The 22641-nt window shown below is 41.2% G+C and overlaps 1 protein-coding gene across 1 annotated transcript in view; it reads left to right on the forward strand.

Annotated features, from left to right (window-relative positions):
* Positions 1-22641, forward strand: part of LOC135223630 (son of sevenless homolog 2-like) — a 547573-nt gene that overhangs the window by 128893 nt on the left and 396039 nt on the right. Inside the window, 2 exon segments of the mRNA XM_064262244.1 lie at positions 18024-18151; positions 21652-21773. Of these exon segments, the coding sequence (XP_064118314.1) occupies positions 18024-18151; positions 21652-21773 (250 nt within the window).

A 22641-nucleotide genomic window follows, 5' to 3' on the forward strand; every position in this document is an offset into this window, starting at 1 on the left:
AGTTTTTGGCGATGGAAACTAGTTGGAAACAGAAATTTGAAACATTACAGCTTTTTACTAGAATGTCTAACACTTTCAGATTCATTTTCAACTCCTCGTCAGGTACCTGTCGATAGCACCATGGGTAACGGTCCGGGCAGGTGCCAGACGATTCTTTACCCAATGTGTCCCCTGTTAGTCCCGTAACGGTGCCAAAGGGTGCTTATTTAGGAGAAGGGGGAGGGGTATTAGTGTTAGACCTAAGATAGCTAGTCGTCAGGATCTTACTTCAGGGGAAGTTTCTTAGTTAGGATCTGACGATGATGATGATGACGTGGATTCGTGTAATATTGATGTTTCTTTGAATGGCGGTCATGATGTCGAGTTCAAGAAACTTTTTTTATTTAATTTTGAGTTTTCTTCCTCAGGCGAGGCCTAAAGAGTAGAAGCAGCCTCTGCCTCGTTGTATTACAGAAGGGATTTTTCTTGACGGCTCTTCCCGGTCGCGGGAATTTTTACATTTTCCCTTTCCTCAGAGGTTCGTGAGAGTGAGGGCAGACGTCGCCGCTAAACTTTCAAAGGTGATTGGGGAAGGGAAGAGGAAGCTCTCTTCTCTTCTCTTCTATGACACCGGAGAGGAGTTTATCAGGTGGCGGACGATACTTCATTCTCTCGAACCCCCAAACCAAATCCTGATTATGTCTGACTTTCAGGTTAACCTTTTCTTTCCAAGGCTTAAATCTCAATCGAAGACTTTATTACCATGGAGTCTGTTATGAGCTCCTTACAAGAAGCTCAATCCTTCAATATGTGGGTCCTCGGAGGTCTTTTAATGTATATCAAGGACTCTGGGTTTGTTCCTCCCGATGCACCTCTCGTCTATTTCAATCGCTTCTGTACATCAGAACGAGCTTGCCGCTTCAATGCAGGCCTTTCTCATTTCTCTAAGGCATAACCTGTATTTGTCACAGTTACCCTCCTCTGTTTCGGAGATTCAGAGAAACCGTTTATTGTCCTCTTCTCCTTTTGGCGATTCCCTATTTGATATGTCTGTGCTTTCTGAGGTTTCGAAGCAACATCAAGGTGATGCCTCTTCCCAAGCTCACTGGGCCTTATCAAGAGCTTTTTCCTTGGGCCTTCCTCCCGTTCCTTTAATGAGTAAGCATAAGTTTAGTGCCAGATCCGTACCTTCTGCTCCAGCCCAACAACCTCCTTCTGGCTCGCTTTTCCAAAGTACATCTCAGGTTTCTGGAGCCTCAGCTTCCTCCTCTGCTGCTCAACCTTTGAAACGCGGGAGAGGTTCTTGGCGCGGATCTAAGGGCAGAGGAAGAGCTCAACCTTCAGGAGGACCTTCTTCTTCTTCCTTGTCTATACGTAGAATTTTCGGAAGTAGGAGTCATTACCTCGCCCGAAGACCGCAGTAGGAGCTTGTCTCTCTCGCCATTGGTCAACTTGGCAGGAGAGAGCGGTGGATGCTTAGGTAGTGGACGTCCTGAAGGTAGGTTACCAGATCCCTTTTGTTTCGAGACCTCCATTTTCCAGTCGTCCTCTCAAGTTCAGCAGTTATTCCCCTCACTCAGTCAGGGGTCAAGCCTTGGAGAAGGAGCTTTCGGCACTCTTGGAGAAGGATGCCATAGAGCGAGCTCCTCCTCCTCCCGGGTTTTACTCATGGGTCTTTGTAGTTCTAAAGACCTTGGGTGCTTGGCGGCCCATCATAGATCTTTTGGTCTTGAACAAGTTCATTCTAAAGTCCAAGTCCTGGATGGAGACGATTCAGACTGTTTTTTCAATTATCAGGATAGGGGACTGAATGATTTCCATTGATCTGCAAGATGTTTATATGCAAATCCCCATCCATCCAAAGAGCAGACCTTACCTTCAGTTTTTCACGGACTTGGGAGTTTTCCAGTTCAAGACACTTTGTTTTGGCCTCACCACTACCTTACAGGTCTTTTCTTGGGTGATGGCTCCTGTTTCGGCTATTCTGCATTGGTTAAATGTAAGGATGCTTTGGTATCTGGACAATTGGCTAGTCCAGGCCGAATCTCTAGAGAAATGTCTCCGGTGGAGGGAGATAGTTCTGTCTCTTTGTGTCGAGTTGGGCATTCGTGTCAACTACGACAAGTCCAGTCTAATCCCTTGCCAGATCATGACTTATCTGGGGATTGTTTTGAATTCCCAGATTTTGAGGGCTTCTCCCGCTCAGAAACGGATAGACAAGCTTCTAAGTCTGGTCGAAGAATTTTTGTCCTCCGTAATGCAGCCAGTTTCTCTGGAGGACTTTCCTGGGCCATTTGTCATCCCTCATCCAACTGGTTCCCAGAGGTCGTTTCACAGTGAGATCCCTTCAGTCGACACTTCGCCAGTTGTGGGATTTCGTGTCCGAGGACACGATAGTTGCCTCCTCTCCACAATGTCGGAAGGATCTCCGTTGGTGGATGCAAGTTCACCGCCTCAAGTCAGGGACGTCTCTTCTTTGAGTTCTACCGAACCTAATGTCTTGGTCAGATGCCTCGGATCAAGGTTGGGGTGCGCACCTGGGCTCCGAAGTTGCTTCGGGCCTTTGGTCAGAGGAAGAGAGGATCATGTCAATAAATTGGAGGGAACTAAGGGCAGTGTACTTAGACCTTCTTTCATTTCAGGATCAACTGTCGGAGTCGGTTGTCACGATCGGGTGTCACGATCTTCATCGACAACACCACAGCAGTCTCATACTTAAGAAACCAAGGTGCACACAGTCGACCCTCTCACTCAAGAAGCCCGATCAATCTTGTATTGGGCAGAAAACAGGAGGATTACGTTGGTCCCTCAGTTTATCTTGGGCCATCACAACGTCTTAGCAGATGCCTTGTCGAGACCGAATGAAGTTCAAGGGTCTGAATGGACACTTTGCCAGGAAGTCTTCGACAGCCTCAGGAAGAAGTGGCCTGTCACAGTCGATCTGTTTGCCATCCCTTACCAGACTCCTCAGAGTGCCCGAACAGACGCTCTTTTGCAGGACTGGGAGGGCCTTCAAGCCTATACATTTCCTCCATTTGTTCTGGTGAGGTCAGTCTTCAACAAAGTGAGGGCAACCAAGCGTCTGGATCTCACCTTGATCACCTCCTTCTGGCCACAGAAGGAGTGGTTTCCCGACCTACTGGAAGCACTGGTGAAGCCCCCCATTCGTCTGACAGAGAGACCAGATCTTCTCAAACAATCCCATTTTCATCGGTTCCATCAGAGGCTCCACATGCTTCATCTTCATGCCTGGAGACTGTCAGGAGATTCTTCAAGCATGAAGGGTTCTCCTCCAGAGTGGCAGTTGGCTCTTGTCAGACAGCAATCAACCAGAGTAAATTATCAGGCTAAATGGTCGGTTTTCAAACATTGGTGTAGGTCTCAAGGACATTAAATTTCTAGACCTTCCTTACCAAAAGTAGCGGAGTTTTTAGTGCATTTACATCATGACAGGGCCCTGTCACCTTCGTGCATTAAGGGTTACAGGTTGATGCTTTCCTATGTTTTTAAGGCAAGGCTCCCTGAAATCTCTTCATCTTATGTCATTAGAGATTTAATTCGATCCTTTTCCCTATCTCGACCCAGTCCGCAGTGGCGATTTGGCGTTCTAATTCTGTTTTTGCCTCTTTTTACTTGAGAGATATTTCTCTAGTTCAAGGCGACCTTCGTTCTTTGGGTCCATTGGTGATGGCAGGACAGGTCGTCAGACAGGAGAATTAGGTAGTCTTCCTGTTTTACGTTTGGTTGCTACCTGTATATTATTTATCATTTTTTGTTTTTTGTTTTTGTTGTATATAGTATTTTTATTTTTGTTTTTGCATTATAACTTTTTGCAGTTTTTGGTTTAGTTATAATGGGAATTAGGCAGTTTGGTATTTAGGTGTTGTTAATGACAAGGACTGACTGCTTGACAACTCATGCTGCTTCCATTGTCAGTCTGACATGGGACCAGCCACTGGGTTGTCGGCACTGGCGACTACGCTTCTTCCTAAGTCGATGCCGACCTAGGACTAGCCACTGGTTCGCCTGTCCTGTCAACTCATGCCTCTTCCATCGTCCTTCTGGACAGGGAATTAGTCAATGGATCGTCTGCTGTCATCTGGTGACTTGTTCACCATCTACTTTTTGTCTCGCCTGTTTTCTCGGTCAGGCACTCGTGCGAGATCAGGTGACATTTAGTAGCCCTGAGCTTGTTGTTGACGAAGTCGGTTGCGTTGATACACCCTCCGATGATCGTTTAACATAAGACCAGTTTGGACTGTCAGGCACTCATCCTTAGGGACTGAGTTGCCTTTTTGCTCTGCACTCCTTTCTCTTGGCACCAGAAAGCTCGAATCAGGATTTCTCATGAGCCAATATCGCTGCTGGCGACGTTGGGTTGCGTTGATACACCCCCAATGTTTGCTTAGCTTTGAATTGCCAGGCAGTCCAGGCACTCATCCTTCAGGGAAAGAGTTGTCAATACCCGCTCATCTCTCTTGGCGCCAGACATATCTGAGCGAGCAGTTGTTGTAGTGCTTGATAAAGTCATCAGGGTGCAGCCTTGCTGTCCTCGATTTGTGTGACTGGTCACCTGGTCAGTCACCTGACTTGTACAGACGGACTGACTATGCACTTACTCCTTGTCCTTTACTACCGCAGTTCGGCGGCATTATGGTAGGAGACTTTGAGTTCTTAGTATCTTAGACTTTGGGTTGAGTTTTTAACTGCCTATGATATATATTTCTTTGATTGTTTTGTCTTATTCTGCCCAAAAGGGAAATTTTACTCAGATTCCCTCCTCCTTTTTCATTGTGGTTAATCAGGCTAGATAAATTATATTAAGGTAATGTTTATTAATATGGAATTTTTATTATAAAATTAATATTAATAATATGTACCTGTATAATTTATCTAGTCCCACCCATCCTACCCCACGATCTGCCTATCACAGCTGATTTTCAAGGGAAGGTTTTGTAACTGTCAATGACAGTGTTGCCAACTGGTGGACAGAATATGAGGTAACAGGGTTGCCAATGTGGTAAATTTTGGTGCAGTTTTGGGGGATTTAGGGCTAGATAAATTATACAGGTATTATTAATATTAATTTTATAATAAAAATTCCATTTCTAAGAAGACTGATCAAGTGTCCCTAACCTCCAGTTTGTTCACAATTCTCATACCTCCCTCTAAGTATGAGTCTATCCTAATGTTAAAACAGAAGGTTTGTTCCACATATGAACAAATGAAAAATTGTTTTATTAATTTGTATTTTTCATAGCTAAGTAACCTGAGGTCTTAACATTGACTGCCAGTTCCATGTTGGCTGAGTGCATTTCGCGCACGGCTACCAACCTGGTGGTCTGAAGTTCGATTCTTGGCTCAGCCAATGCGGAACCAGAGGAATTTATTTCTGGCGATAGAAATTAATTTCTTAATACAATGTGGTTCAGATCCCACAATAAGCCGTAGGTCCCGTTGCTAGGTAACCAATTGGTTCCTAGTCACGTAAAAATATCTAATCCTTTGGGCAAAGGTATGATGACATTAGCATTATGGGGAGTAACTGCGGAAGAAGATGAAGCATCGGGGCGTGGAGATGAAAACCCTCCCCACAAAGGAAGGGTAGAAACTCTACGATGCTCCATCTTACTATAAAATAACTTCACTGCTCTCTTGGCCACACACGACATTCCAGGCAGGGATTTGTTATGGTACAAACATTAGCACGACACCTATTGCATGTGGAGTGTGGGTCTGTCGCTGAAGAAGCCAGGAAACGAGAACACAGGAAACCTCGAGTTCTTGGCACATATGTTGGCGAGGCCGAGAAAGAGCAGAAGCCATAATACAATTACACACACAGAAACACAAATGAAAATGGGTAATGAACTGGGTAAAAGGCCGAAAGAGGGCAACCGCGACTCACACCCAGGCGGTTAAGAAAAAGACTGAACGCAGTGGCGTGGGTGCGTGGTCTTTGACCAGTTTTCACCTGATATACGCACACATTACCAGATCTCACAAGATTCCTTGCTTTTCATCTGCGATTTAACTGGATCCAGCTGGCAGTAGAAAATGATCCTATTGTTAAGACCTCAGGTTTGTAGCTATGAAAAATACAAATTCTTAGAAAATTTGTCATTTTGCATTAGATAATATGCAGCAAATTTTGTGTAATGTTGAAGATGGTGACAGAGCATACTGTTGCATAATGAAATGAACCATGGAGCAATTGCTTTTAAAAAAATGTCACTGTAAGAACTGTTCTGCTGTTTGATTATATTTATTTTTTATTCTGTAGTGCACACATGAGTGTAATTACACATCACTTTACCACAGATCTTAGAATTTCAGACCACATGCTTACATAGTGGCACAAAGAAACACTGCCGAATCACTTTTAAAAGATTCGTTAAAGGGACTGCCTTTTTTTTTGCTTAACAGTGGTTCATATATGTTTGCTGAATTTTGTAAACAACTGAGTGTGTTAGGGGCCTGCGAACTGTTCCTCTGTCATTTGATGATTTTCATACCATACAGAGCATTATGATTGCATTTATTTTCATTCCCAACATTCCACAATTTTGAAAAAGGGGTTGTCTTTGGCCTTTGTAGAAAAGGCTCATCTGCCATTTAGAGGGCATTTCCTTCCACCATAGGACCACATCCCTTTATTAGGCCATCATTTGTTTGGAAGCACAGTGCGTTTGGATCCTAAATCCATTTTAGACTAAGACACCAATGTCTGAACTCTACCATTTGTTACTACTGTTACCCCAGTCTATTCACTTCAGGATTCATGGCTTCACCTATTCTTGTATTTTTCTGTGGAATTTATCACTGAATTATGCGTAAAAAAGTTGGTAATTTGCAGATTTTTTTGTCAAGTAATATTCACTTTTATTACTGTATTTTCATGATTAAATACATTTTTTTATGAAAAAAAAAAATTGGCAATTTTCAAACTATCAATAAGAAAGGTATTTTTTTAATGCATATTAAATACTAAGGTAACTTCCCATTGTTTCCTCATGTGTGGTAAAAAGAAAATGGGATTGTTTCAATACTGTGTGAGAGAAAATGGATGTATACTTGAAAATAGGAGTCACTTGAATAGTTTTCACACTTATTTATAAGCCTTATATTTTTAAGGATAATATTGTAACAGGACTTTGAAATATTAAAGTATTTTTTATGATATTTTAAAGTATAAATATTGTAACAGGACTGTGAAATATTAAAAGTAGTTTTGATGATAGTGTAAAGTATATTCTGTGTAAGGTGATAGTTTACGGTATACATTTGGTGTATGAACTATTAACCCTCTTACGCCGATTGGACGTATTAAACGTCGAGTCAAAATGTCTCCCGTATGCCGATTGGACGTATCATACGTCGGCTCAAAAAAGTTTTTTTAAAATTCTTGCGTGGGAAAAATACTTATAGGCCTACCAGCCGAAAACTTTTGTATCACGCGCCTTGGGGGGATGCTGGGAGTTCACGGATCAAGGCGTTGTTTTTGTTTACAATCGCTACGCAGGCGCGTCAAGCGCGAATTTCTTTCTTATCGCACTAAAAAGTATCAGTGACACATCTCGGAAATTATTTCGTCACTTTGACATAATTATTGCACCATTTTAAATTATCCTTTACATGAAGTATTATATATGAAAATGTGCGCAATTTCATGCACAATACAACTAAAAATACTCATGATTGTAGCTTTTCATTTGACAATGATTTTCATATAAATAACGATAAGTGCAAAAATTTCAACCTTCGGTCAACTTTGACTCTACAGAAATGGTCAAGAAACGCAATTGTAAGCTAAAATTCTTATATTATAGTAATATTCAATCATTTGCATTCATTTTGCAACAAATTGGACGTCTCTAGCAATCAATATTTTCGATTTATGGTGAATTTATGAAAAAACTTTTTCCTTACGTTCGTGCGATAACTCTTCCGATACATTTTTTCGTGCGATTGTCCTAATGTTTGCACCCTTTAAATTTGCCGTTACATAAAGTTTTATATATGGAAATGTGCGCAATTTCATGCACAATACAACAAAAAAAAAACCATGGTTGTAGCTTTTATCAGTTTTGAAATATTTTCATATAAATAACGTTAAGTGCAAAATTTCAACTTTCGGTCAGCTTTTGACTCTTACCGAAATGGTCGAAAAACACAATTGTAAGCTAAAACTCTTATATTCTAGTAATATTCAATCATTTACCTTCATTTTGCAACGACTTGGAAGTCTCTAGCACAATATTTCGATTTATGGTGAATTTATGAAAAAAAAAATTACGTTCGTTCGCGCGGTAACTCTTCCGAAAAAATCAGAATTTTTTTGTGCGATTGTCGAAATGTTTGCACCATTTAAAATTAGCTGTTACATAAAGTTTTATATATGAAAATGTGCGCAATTTCATGTAGAATACAACTAAAAATGATTGAAGGTTGTAGCTTTTCTCTTTTTTTTGAAATATTTGCATATAAATCACGATAAATAGAAAAAAAAACAAAAAAAACCACGTTCGGTCAAATTTGACTCTACCGAAATAGTTGAAAAACGCAATTGTAAGCTAAAACTCTTACGGCCTAGTAATATTCCGTCATTTTTCTTCATTTTGAAACAAATTTGAAGTCTCTAAAACAATATTGTGATTTATGGTGAATTTTTGAAAAATATATTTCTGGGCTCAGCTCGTGTCGCTGCGCGAAATATCCTTTAATCTATTATTTCTAGGGTAAATGTACTAACACATACCAGAGAATAAATAAAATAAAGAAAAAGGTCAGTATAACTGACTCGCTCACCCTCCAGGAGGGTGTCGGTATGAACACTAGGCGAGTGAGACCACTACCACGAGCCAAATGCCAATAGAAATCTCCCACTACAAAATCCCTCCAAGAGGGGAGACGACCACAGAGTGAGCAGCTCGTACTACCTACTACGCCATCCCATGCTGCCGACTGCTGCGCCTCTGGTGGCCATCCTTTCAAGTTAGCACACACGAGCGGTTGTGATATTTTTTCTCTCTGTGTTTTTTTGTGCCCTTTCATTGGATTTTCTATTATGGAGCGTGCAGCTATCGCAGCAGCTAGTTTAAGTACTCAGTATTTACGGTTAGTTTGGTTTTTTCCGGCCCTGAGACAGTATTTGCCAGTTTTTTTAGGTATAAATACTACCTCGGGGTCGGAAGCATGGCAGCATGGTTCTGCCTCGTGATGGGTTCGTTCTTGGTCTCCCATACCTAGAACATCCCCTTATTTATCTTCGCTCTTTATGATTATCCGCTTTGGGTACGGTCTACTCAGGTTTGTCATGCATGCATGTATTTTACCTTACGTAGGCTTCTTCTATCAGACCCTAGTCCAGGTTCTTAGTATCGGCCTCTGACTACGTTTGAGTGGTAACTTGCCTTCGGGTTAGTCGTACACTCCTGGATTTTTTCTCCTGCTATATTGTTTCTTTCTTTCATTTATTTAATTATATAACTGTATATTTTATTATTGTTAGGTTAGTTAGGCGTCTGGCTTAGCCTAGGTCCTGGCTCTTTGAGCCTATACTACGCTCATCAGTTTCGGTTGCTTCCCTATAGCATCTCTCTGATCAGTTGGTTCGGCCCAGTGGGCTTATTTGCCTCCGCTTTTCAGTTCAGTATGCTTCCCGATAGCATCTCCCTGATCAGTGGTTGTCCTAGGCTTAGTTGTCGTATTTGGTCTTACCGCCTCGTGGTTCATTTGTGATCTTCGTGATCACGGGCCAGCCAGACGCCTGTCCAGTCATTCTTCCCCCCCCTCACCTCGTTCCATAGAGTCGGGCGGGGGCGGGTCGTCTGCCCATGCGCTCTTCATACCCGAGCCTGCCTCCCTCTCTCCCTCAGGCGGAGGGGGTGGGGCTAGGGAGTCGGGACAGACCAGGACTGTCTCGACCTCTCCGGCTTCTCGGTCCGGCCGGTTGGTACGGAGTGGGGGGTACTGGCCTTGCCCACTCCGCGCTACCTTGTCGCTCCGGGCTAGCTTGAGCCTGTATGTCTTCTCGCTCTTTCCCATCTTACTAGGGCTCCTTCCTGATCGGAGTCCTGGTATCCAGCGGAAAGTTGTTAGTCCACCCAGTAGGGTGGACCGGAGCATACAGTGGGTCTCTACTAACCTTACCGTTTTGCTGAGTTACTACACTCCGCTACGCACTGGACTTTGTCCGGTTTGCTTGTGTGTTAGGTTTAAGTTATCTTTAAGTTTATCTTAAGAACCTTAAACCATCCCCTCCCTTTCATATCTTCCGATCCTCTCCGGGATTATAGCCTATTCAGGCGATGCAGGGAGGGTTTTATGCACAAATTTTTTTTTCCGAGCTCCGGCATGCAATCGGAGCTCTTCTGTCCTTTAGACTGTAAGTGATGTTTTTTAAGATACTCATGTGTCTCCCCACTTACAGGCCACCAACTGTGAGCATCCAAGGATGTTCCGCCACACTTCAGGACCCTTGTGGACACGAAGTTTGCCGGTCCCATGCTCCATGCGCGACTCCGCTCGGGACATCCAGGTCTGGTACCATGAGACGTGTACCATATGTTACGATCTGGTGAGCCAGCTTTTGGAAGGGGTAAGTTTTACATCTCCAGTAGCTGCTCCGCTTCTTTTTTAGCGCTTAAGTTTTTCATCATATTAACTTAAGGCAATTAATTTAAGTTATACTTTAAGTTTTAGTTTTAAGTGATTCTTAAATCTAAACTACGCCCTCTCTTCCAGGCTCCGGCGTAAGAGATACCGCACTGGCTACCCTGCGGGCCTGGGTCGGCTGGTTTTGGGAAAAAAATGCCGCCAAGGGACAGCCCTACATCCTAGAGAAGCGGTTGGCATTACTAATCTTCCCCGGAGGCAAGGCGACAGGATACGTCGACCCGATAGAAGCGGATCCGACTATCGCCTTCATCCAACAACAGCTGGCCACCTCATTAACTGATCAGGACCAGGATATCTCTACGGATGTCGCGACCCTAGATATTAATGTTGAACCTATGGTAGGTATAGACGACCTGTTGGTCGAGGTAGGTACGGTGGACACCCAAGGGTCACCTTGGGCGTAACTGTTTCTTCTACTCCTGCAACCTCTCCTCCATCCTTCCAAGGCTTTACGGGTGACGAAATATATTCTCCTCCTGGTGCTTCGGTTAGACCTAAGGTCAAGTCTAAGGTGATGACTTTGACTAAGACGTCGTCGTCGTCTAAGAAGACGGACTTCGGCTTCATCCTCCTCCCGTAAGTCTCCGGCTGGGAATACCCGGAGAATCCAGGTCTAAAGCTTCTAGCTCCGGCTCTAAGTCCTCGAGGAGGTAAATAACCTCCAGAGAGAGATCTCGCACTCCGGCAGAATCACCAGTTCCGCTACCTTTGGTTCCGATTCAGAGCCTCCCCTCCACCTCCGCAGCAGCTCCGGCTTTGGACTCCAATGCTGGCCTGTTGCAACAGGTGGGGGACCTGGTTTGGGTCCTTAAAGAGTAGCATGGAGCAAATGATCTCTCGTCTGTCGGACAGGATTACTTTCCCAGGACTCCAATTATAGCCGGGCTGAGAGAAGCTCCTCTAGCCTCCTCCACTGTCCAACACGAGTGGATCCCAACTTCCTCCGTATGACTCACTACCTCAGTTCTCTATGAACAACCGTGGAGAGTAGCGTCATACGCCCCCTTCCAAGACGGTCTCATCTCTATACCGGAATTTGGGACTCGAAGAATAGAGGACTTCGAGTTCTTCCCGGAAGACCTCCAGCCTCCGTTCATAGGCTACGCAAGGCTTACGCCGTCGGCTATGGTGCGGGACGATAAGGTACCTAAGGAGACAGTCCTCTATCACGAGACCAGGCTCAGAGAGAATGGCCTCCAGGTGTTTAGAGGACATGGATTGTTCTAACACCAAGATACAACCATTTAAGAGTCCCTTTACCATTTTTACAATGGATGAGAGTACCCCGCTCCCGTTCCTAACCAAGATCGCGAGGTCGACCATCCCAGCGGCCCAGAAGGGGGAACCTATACCGCAGTTGAAGGAAGCGGATCCCACTTCTCCGTTGCTCCCCTCAGTTGGAGATTGTGGGAAGACTTGCCGAATACATTCTCAGCTGGCAAACTCAAACCGGACTGTGCTATGGAGCAGTTTTGGTGAAAAGCTACCCAGGCTCCCAGATAGTTTTTCCTTATTCAGGCTGAGTTTGATGCAAAATTGCGTCTAGCCAGATCCATCAATTCTATGGCTATGTCTGAGGTAGCTACCATGGCTTATGGATCAGAACCGATTTTTAAGCTCATGACCAAGGCCCTGACTCAAACGGTACAGTCAGATATGTTTGAGTTTGCCACTGCTCGGACGAATTGTAGGAAGCATGTCCTACAAGAGGCAACCATTCGGCATGAACCGAATAGGTTACTCTCGTCTAGCATCTGGGGAGCAGATCTCTTCCCAGAAGCTATGGTTAAGGAGGTCCAATCAGAGGCTACCAGGTAAACCAGAGCCTTAAGGATCGTTGGGGCCTTTCGGCTAAGACAGGAAGGCAAGACCTGACTCCTAAAGGTAAGGACAAAAGAAACCCAGCGTTTCCAACCTTACCAGAAGAAGCAACTACGCTTTCCTCAACAAGTTCCAACAGTACCGTTAGTGCAGACAGCCCAACCCTCCACTTCTAAGGTCAATCACAGCCAATTTATGTGATATCCCCTCAGCCTCAGCTCCCCCACTCTTACCCCGCCCATCTCTCCAGCTTACAACGAAGCCTTCGGAGTAAGCTTCTCAGAAGTATGACCGCTCGGGTAAGGGAGGTAGAGGTAAGCGTTCCTTTCGTGGGAGAGGATCGGGAGCCCCTTTAACAGGGGAAAGCACTTCAGAGGAGGCCGAGGCAGTTACCAGAACCAATGAAGAACTTCAGGTAGGGGGAGGCTGTTTTCACTTTCGCCACCGTGGAACTTCAGCCAATGGGGGCTCAGAGCATAGTGTCAAAAGGTCTGGGTTGGAGCTGGTTGACGAACCCACCTCCATCCAGACCTTTCCGTCAACTTCCTTCCAAGGAATTGACAGAGTACGCAGGACGATCTCCTTCAAAAAGGAGCTATAGCGAAAGTCAAGAGATTAAAATTTCAAGGTCGCTTGTTCAGCGTGCCAAAGAAAGGCTCACAAAAAAGAAGGGTAATCTTAGACTTGTCCCGCTTAAACTTAGCCATCCGCTGCGACAAGTTCAAGATGCTCACGATCTCACAGGTGCGGACCCTACTTCCCCGTGGGGCCGTCACCACCTCTATCGATCTTACAGACGCTTACTATCATATCCCTATTGCAAGACACTTCCGTCCGTATCTGGGTTTCAAGATAGGAGACCAGACATTCTCCTTCAAGGTAGTTCCATTCGGACTCAACGTGGCACCCAGAGTGTTCACGAAGCTAGCGGAAGTGGTAGTGCAACAACTCAGATCGCAAGGGATCATGGTAGTAGCGTATCTCGACGATTGGTTGATCTGGGCCCCTAACAGTCGAGGGAATTGCAACAGAGCTACTCTGAAAGTGATTTCCAAGTTCCTGGAATAATTCTCAGGCTTCAAAATAACAGAAACCGGCCAAAGCAAGACTCACGTCCAGAGTCAAACTTTCAGTGGCTGGGCATTCAATGGAATCTATCATCCCACACTCTGTCGATTCCATCAACCAAAAGGAAAGAAATAGCAAAGTCAGTCAAGCAATTCTAAGTCACAAACTAGCCGTCAAGGAGAGCCCAGGAAAGGATCCTGGGTTCTCTCCAGTCTTGCATCAGTGCCAAACGTCTTAATGAAAGCCAAGCTGAAAGACCTAACCAGAATCTGGCGCTCGCGAGCAAACGTTCAGGTCCAGGGACAAACTATCCTCAGTGCCTCTGATTCTAAAGAATCGACTTCGGCCATGGGCGAGAGTCAAGAATTTATCAATGTCAGTACCCCTTCAGTTCCCTCCACCAGGGGTCAACCATCCCACACAGACGCGTCCTTAAGCGGCTGGGGAGGGTATTCCCAGGTCAAAAAGGTTCAAGGGACTTGGTCACTCAGTTCCGTCAGTTCCATATAACGTACTGGAGGCAATGGCAGTGTTCTTGACTCTAAAAAGGTTACGCCCCACCCAAGTACTCCCCACATAAAGCTAGTCCTGACAGCGCAGTAGTACATTGTATAAACAGAGGAGGCTCCAAGTCACGTCATCTAAATCACGTCATGATAGCCATCTTCTCCCTGGCAGACAAGTTCAGTTGGCATCTTTCCTCCACTCACATAGCTGGAGTAAGAAACGTCATAGCAGACGCCCTATCCCGATCAGTACCCCTAGAGTCTGATGGTCACTGGACAACAGTTCGTTCCAATGGATCCTTCAAAGAGTCCCAGGGCTACAGGTGGACCTCTTCGCATCACAAGCGAACCACAAACTACCGTGTTATGTAGCCCCCAACCTGGACCCTCTGGCCTATGCCACGGACGCCCTGGCTCTAGACTGGAACAACTGGGAGAAGATTTACGTCTTCCCTCCAGTGAATCTAAAAATCAAGAGTCCAAAGTATTGAACAAAACTCAGGACATTCAAAGGGTCAAGTGGCTCTAGTAGCCCCAGACTGGCCGAAGAGCAACTGGTATCCTCTAATTTTGGAGCTGGGCCTTCGTCCTCTTCAGATCCCCAGTCCCAAGCTCTCCCAGTCAGTACAAATGAAGACTGTGTTCGCTTCCTCAGGGATTCTCATTCTCAAAACCCTAACTTTATGGATTTCATGAAGTTTTGCGGCAAAAAAAAAAAAAAAAAAAAAAAAAAAAAAAAAAAAAAAAAAAAAAAAGAGATGCGAATATTGACCCTCAGAATATTCTATTCTTGGAATCCGATAAAAGGGATTCGACTTTTGAGGCAGTATGATGCTGCTGTCAAAAAGTTAGCAACCTTCCTGAGAGATTCGGATATTAGAATCATGACAGTTAATTCAGCTATATCCTTTTTCAGATCCTTATTTGAAAAAGGTTTAGCAGCTAGCACGATTACGACAAACAAGTCAGCTTTGAAAAAGATATTTCAATTTGGAGTTTAACATAGACTTGACGGATTCCTACTTCTCGTCTATTCCTAAGGCATGTGCTAGGCTTAGGCCTTCTGTAAGGCCTACGTCAGTTTCATGGTTCTTAAACGATGTTCTAAACTGGCTTCCGAAACCGATAATGAACACATGCTTGTTTATAATGCTCTTAAGAAAAAACCCTATTCTTATTAAGCTTAGCTTCAGGAGCAAGAATTTCAGAACTGTCGGCTCTATCCAGAGACCCGGATCATATTCAGTTCCTTCCCACAGGAGAAGTCCTACTTTCTCCGGAACGTAGCTTTTTAGCAAAGAATGAAGATCCTTTGATGAGGTGGGAACCTTGGAAGGTACTACCCCCTTCCACAAGATGTATCTCTTTGCCCAGTTACAACCTTACGAGCCTTTCTGTCTAGGACCTCCTCATCTTCGTCGGGTCCCCCTCTTTAGGAGGGAAAAAGGTGGAACTTTATCCATTAAAGGCATCAGGCAACAAATCCTGTACTTTATTAAGCAAGCCAATCCTGACTCTTTCCCGAAAGCACATGATGTCAGGTAGTAGCCACCTCAATTAAATTATTTCCAACATATGAACTTCGATGAGTTGAAAAGTATACTGGATGGAAATCGCCGACAGTGTTCAAACGTCACACCTTAAGTCCTTGGAAGCTCTGAAATTCCCAGCAGTAGCAGCGGGTAACATAGTTTCCCCTGACTCTAGCTAGTTTGTAGTAGAAGATTCATGTCCTCCTTTCTACCTCCTCACCCAAAAGTTCGTCTATTCCTACCTGGTTCATTTGCATTCATTCCTGTCTTAGCTGCTTTTGTGATAGTGTAAAGTGGGTGCCCCCTTATTGTCTGGTTAGGACACTCACAAATGATTATAAACATTGATCTCATGGATGTTTCCCCTTATTTTTATGCTAGGGGATACATCATTTTATAATGATTACGGGTTTTGTATATTAAGTCATATACATTCCTTATATATTATTATTGTTGATTGTTTTTATTAATTGCTATTATACTTTTGATACATGCTGTTACACAGATAACATTGATACATGTAAATCAATTTTACCTGTACATGTAATTACCTTATGTTAACAAACATGATTAGATTTAAGGGTAATTAAGCATATTCTATTTTTATACCCCTGTGTATATGTATCTTTTAGCAATTATAGTCTATTCTTATATATTTTATCTTTTTATTTGAGACCTATTCTGATTTATTTTATTTTTATTCTCATTTTATTACTTTTGTTTACAATCTTGTGCTATTTCTCTGGTACGATTTCGCGCAGCGACACGAGCTGAGCCCAGAAAAGGGATTTTGACGTAAGGAAAAATCTATTTTCTGGGCGATTGGCTCGTGTCGCCAGCGAAATCCCACCCTACCCATCCCTTCGCCCAAGCCCAAGATTGTCTGCTAACTTCAGGATGGCCACCAGAGGCGCAGCAGTCGGCAGCATGGGATGGAGTAGTAGTGTTATACGAGCTGCTCACTCTGTGGGTCGGCTCCCCTCTTGGAGGGATTTTGTAGTGGGAGATTTCTATTGGCATTTGGCTCGTGGTAGTGGTCTCACTCGCCTAGTGTTCATACCGACACCCTCCTGGAGGGTTGTGAGCGAGTCAGTTATACTGACCTTTTTCTTATTTTATTTATTCTCTGTATGTGTTAGTACATTTACCCTAGAAATAATAGATTAAAGGATATTTCGCTGGCGACACGAGCCAATCAACGCCCAGAAATAGATTTTTCCTTACGTCAAAAAAAAATCCCTTTTACCTTCACTCCGCTCGCCGATTCGCGGCCGCAAGTCTCCGAAATACGTACATGGCATTATCCTAATATTTGCTCCTTTTCATATTAGCCTTTTTATAGTTTCATATATCAAATGTGCAAATTCATGAAGAATACAATAAAAAATAATTGAAGGTTGTAGCTTTTTTCCATCTTTGAAATATGTGCATATAAAAAAATATATATATTAAAAATTTCGACATTCGGTCAAATTTAACTCGTCCGAAATGGTCGAAATCTGCAATTCTAATCTAAAACTCTTACAGTAATCGTAATATTCAATCATTTGTCTTAATTTTGACAAATTGGAAGTCTCTAGAACATTATTTAGAATTACGGTGATTTTTGAAAAAAATATTTTTTTGCGTCCGCGCGTTACGAATTCGTACATCATTTTGTGATAATATTTTTCCGGTGTTGCTTTTTATTGTTTTACAATGTATTATATATCAAAATGATCGCAATAGTTTATGTACAATACAACGCAAAAAATAAGTAACTGGTTAGCTTTGACCGCTTTTCTGCACAGCGTGATTTGAATACAATTATGTATGAATTTTTTTTTTTCGCTACCATATATCGCATTATTTTTACATATGATAATAATATATTTTCATTCTGATGGTTGCATTCTAAATTTCAGGCAATGACAAAAAAGGAGCCAAAAATGACTCTTATCTTCAAAAGTACGCGGCGCGTGTAATTTTTGAAAACAATTATTTTTTCCACTTCCGCGCTCACTCCAAACCAGGCCCGGCATACGGGAGACGTTTTGATTTTTAGGGCTCCGGCGTAAGAGGGTTAAAATATGTAGTTATTAACTTTTTTAGAAGGGGGTCTGGTTTTTTAACTATTTAAATAGCCAGTTGTAAGCATTTTTAGAGGGGGATGCCAAGTATTTGCAGAATTGACCTATTCACCGGTGTTTGTGGTCCCTTTCCCCTGCAAATACTGGGTGTTGACTGTATTTATAATATGCATTTGGTATTATTTACATGTTGAAATGTGTGATTAAACATGAATGTGTTTCTGTCTTAACCTAATTGTTTCTCACATATGAAAGTGAGAATATTTGTTAAATTGTGGATACTTCATTTACCATAGAACTTCTTATATGCTTTTAATTGTATCATTGCATGTTGTTTGTTGCAACTGATGGTGATTCTTAAATTTCAGTGAAATTAGCTTGCGGCATGGCAGATTAAGTAGACAACAAATGTTACTGAAGATGAAGGAACTACAAAAATCTATAGAAGGCTGGGAAGGCAAAGTAATCACTCAGTGCTGTAATGAATTTGTATTAGGTGAGTTAAAGGTGATTACTCTAGAAAGCCAGCATTAATGAGGCTTTTGTTTCCAGCTTATTTAGAATTATCCCATCTTGTTAGATACGAAATACATGTGAAGGATGTTTTACCATTTTTATAAAAAAGAAAAAGTACAACTAATGGCTTAAGAGAAACATTTACAAAAAAGCCAGTGAGTTTGCTTTTTTTAAGCTGATAGTATAGAACGTATTTGAGTTGTAACTTGAGTTAGTGAGAAGCATGAACTACATTCAATCACAGCTATCTTCAATTGTATCTTCTATAAATATTTGCTCCCCCTGATAAATAACAGACACTAGAGTGGACCCGAAAGGGAAGTAATTTAAAATACTTGGTAATGTATTTCTCGTGTTATTTAATAATAACATGTTTATTTCCATTTTTACGAATGTATTTCTCATTAAGTGTTATTTAATAATAACAGGTTTATTTCCATTTTTACTATCAAAAGCATTACAAAACTCCCTATTTTTACATGTTAATGGGATATTGAGGAATACAGTGGTATGTACCTCGTTTGTCGAACGTTTCTCATGTCGTACATTCTGTTTTCTGATTGAAATTGTCAAGAAAATTTTGTATCATTTGTTGAACAAATGCTCGAACCACAAACTGACCAATTATCTTGTTTATTATCTTGTATTTGACAGCCTACTGCGTCCTGCAAGAAAAACTGTATTAACATTTTTTTCATTTATATGTAGTATAGGCAGTCCCCGGCTTATGACAGGGGTTCCGTTCTTGAGACGCGTCATAAGCCGAAAATCGTTGTAAGCCGGAAAATTGTCAAAAATCCTAAGAAAACCTTACTTTTAATGCTTGGGTGTAATATTAAAATCCAGGTAAACTGCTTTTTATTTCACTTTTTCATGAAAAAATTCTTCAAATATTGATTATTTTGCATTATTGGAGACCTATTTCTTCTGTCAGATTGATGTTGTAAGCAGCGCAACCCTGTAACATGAATCATAAACTTGGAAATAATTTCTGATGAATATGTATACAGTGGGCCCCCCGTATTTGCATTCTCGGATTTGCGGACTCACACATTCGTGGATTTCTCTCGGGAACGTTTCCCCACATTATTCACGGAAAATTCGCGCATTTGCGGTATTTTTCTATGAGAAATATCCACAAATTCCTGATTTTGTTTATCAATTTCATCATAAAATGCACTTTTTGTGATAAAACTATTAAAAAAACCAAGTATGAACATTTTTAGTGGTTTTTCTTGAGTTTTAACTAGCAAAATAGGCTGTTTTTAGTGTTTTTATAGGGGTTCCAAACATTCGCGGGTTCTAACTATTCACGGGGGGTCTGGTACGCATCCCCCGCGAAAAGTGTCGTAACCTCAGAACGTCGTAAGCCAAACCCATCGTAAGCCAAACCCATCGTAAGCAGGGGAGTGCCTGTATATAGTTTAATGATAATCATATTCAATAAAATATATAAAAGCATTGCAATATGAAATTTAGCGTAAAAGATGTACAAAATTGTACGATACCATGGTGACATCACGAGCAGCTGACTTGAGACTGAACGAGGGAGCGTTGATATGTTGAGGAGAGAAGAAGAGAGTTAAAATATTGCTGTATTTAATGTATGTAAAAGTAATAAAAATCCACATAAAAAAGGGAATTTCACAATAAATTTAACATGATGATAAAATATGAAAACAATCAAGTGCAATACAGAAATAATAAAAAGTCTTAATTGAGCCAGTGTTTGGTGCGCTGAGTGAGATGGTATTGTTTAACCATATTCAACAAAATAGTAAATGAAAGAACAAAGCTTTTCACAATAAAATTTAGCGTAAACGATTAACAAAATCATTCGTCATTGTGGTGATGCACAGCTAATTTGAGATAGAGGGAGAGAGCATTTATATTTTTGAGGAATAATGAATAAATGATTTTAAGTTATCATGCGTCGTGATATTGTTTATGAGAGAAGAAGAGAGTGTAAAATCATTACTATAATGTGTACATGAAAGCAGTACCAATTCATATAAAAAACGAAATGTTATTTCACAGTAAATTTATCATAATGATAAAACATGAAATCAAATGTAATACAGTAAGGAAAAAAAAACTTACTTGAGCTAGTGTTCGGTGCGCTAAGTGAAATGTTAGAGGAGAGGAGATGGAAGATGGGGGTCCTACTGACTTACCAGCTGAGCTGAGATGATTATGAACCCATTTCTTTCGTTTACACTCGATTTGCCTTAATCACTACTTTTTATTATGGTAAAATACCTATCTAGTGACAATTGCTTTTTCATGATTTTTTACCAATGTAAAAGTAACTCGGCTACATAAAAACACACTAGCAATGTGTTCAGCTTCTGGGTGCCTTCGATTGTATGTTTAAATGACTTCCTTGTGAAAATTTATTTAACCCCTCTTTCCTTTCCTTGCATTCTTTACTTATTGCTTATTTGTTTGCAAAATCCTCATGTTTATTTTAAATTCTGCTGTTTGCCAACAGTAAGTTGATGTATTGTGGCATAATTAACCTCTTTCATGCACTTAAGATCCAAGTGTAAAGATGTCAACAATCATACACACACACACACTCTCTCTCTTCCTTCTCTTCCCTCTTCTCTCTTCCTCTCTCTCTCTCTCTCTCGTCTCTCGCTCTCTCTCTCTCCTCTCTCCTCTCTCTCTCGTCTCTCTCTCTCTTTCGTTCTCTCTCTCTCTCTCTCTTCTCTCTCAACCTTTGCCTACTGTGACCATTTTGGTTTCCTCAAAGGCTTCCCGTCTCTCCTCCCTCCATTTTCACCCAAGAGTTTATAAATTGTACACGAAAACAGTTTTTTTTCAAAAATATTACTTCATATAACATACTGGTTTATTTCTTTGCACACTTAATTTAACTTTTGAACACATTAATAATAGAAATAATGTGAAAAGAGGGGGACTTTTGGGTTGGCTGGAACGAATTAAGTTCAAAGTCTGAGGTACTACTGTACTTATAGCAGGTTCTGATAAACTAACTAAATGACTGTAATATAAAAAAAAAGAGATTAAATTTGAAGTGGAGTGAATTGTCAGAGGTTTTCAAAAAAACTTCCTTTAGATATAATATTCAAATAGACAAGATAAATTTTTCTGTAATAGGACACTTATAAATAAATAATTGAAGATCTCTGAAAAGGTGAAAATATTATATCTTGAAACTTTACGAAAATGTAAATCTCAAGTATTTGTATGCATTCGCTGTCTTTAAAATTAAGCAATAAATGTGTGTATATAAAATCTAAACAGATTTTCTTCAGATTATCATTTAAATAAGAGAACCACCTAGGAATTCATTTTTAAGATTTTTCAATCTTAACAGTGAAGTGTCTCAAGTACTCATTTATCTGAATAAACTTGTAGAGATGCCTTTGTTGCTTGTACTTTTAAATCTAGAGATAACTTTGTTGTTTGTACTTTTATTCTTTGTTTTTATTTTTTGAAATTATGTATTTACAGAAGGGGATTTGCTTAAACTTGGTGCAACTGGAAAGAAGCAGACGGAGAGACATGTATTCCTCTTTGATGGTCTTATAGTTTTATGCAAGAGCAATAATAGAAGATTGTCAGTCAATGGACAGGTAATGTGTTTGATTTGTTTTCAGTATACTGTTCCTTCATAGTGATGTATATAAGTAAAGTATGAATGAAGTAGATAATATAAGATTATGAAGTAAATGATAAATGATATGGAAAGGAAAAGAGGTGAAGAATAGAGTAACACAAAATATAAGTACTTTATTTGCCAAAGTAAAACAGTTTTGAGCAAAATTTCTTATTATTTTGGATTTTCAGAATGTTTGTATTATTAATCATGTGTTAGATTTCATCTTTTAACTAATTTCTGTTGCTAAGTTCTTGCAGAGGACTGAGGGAGGGTAATAGAGAGGTTTATACCTTAATTTAGAAGGTTAGGGCAGCAGAGGTGTGGTAGTGGAAGCTTAAAAAAAAGTATCCAAATCTTAACACCTTGGTAATTTAGGAAATATGTATTAAATGTGAAAAGGGCAAAATATATGAGTGGTGATAATGGAGAAATTAAACTGTTAAAAATAGGTAATGCAGGTCATCCGTCACTAATCTGGCATCATGGTGACCTGCAGTTTGCCCGATTAGTGATTTTGCTGGATTACAGAGTGGTGGGATTAGAAGAAACACTTTAACCAACAGATAATGACCTCATCCTACCGTGAAAGTACCCTGTAAATCAGTACAAGTTGGTTGATAAGAAGAAAAGAAACATTAAATGAAAATCATTTGAAATTTTAGTGAAGCACAGGCATAATTCTGTTGACTTACAAAAGAAAGTTCATCACTGCCACTTATAAAGTGAAGAGCAGGAATTTGCTACTAAGCACATTTACATGGCTTAAAGTGATGGGCTGTCAGGATTCCCATCTTTAGCATGGAATTTTTCATTTATATCTTATGCTATTGCCATTTATACTT

Source organism: Macrobrachium nipponense, chromosome 10 (assembly GCF_015104395.2).
Source record: "Macrobrachium nipponense isolate FS-2020 chromosome 10, ASM1510439v2, whole genome shotgun sequence".
NCBI classification, from domain to species: domain Eukaryota; kingdom Metazoa; phylum Arthropoda; class Malacostraca; order Decapoda; family Palaemonidae; genus Macrobrachium; species Macrobrachium nipponense.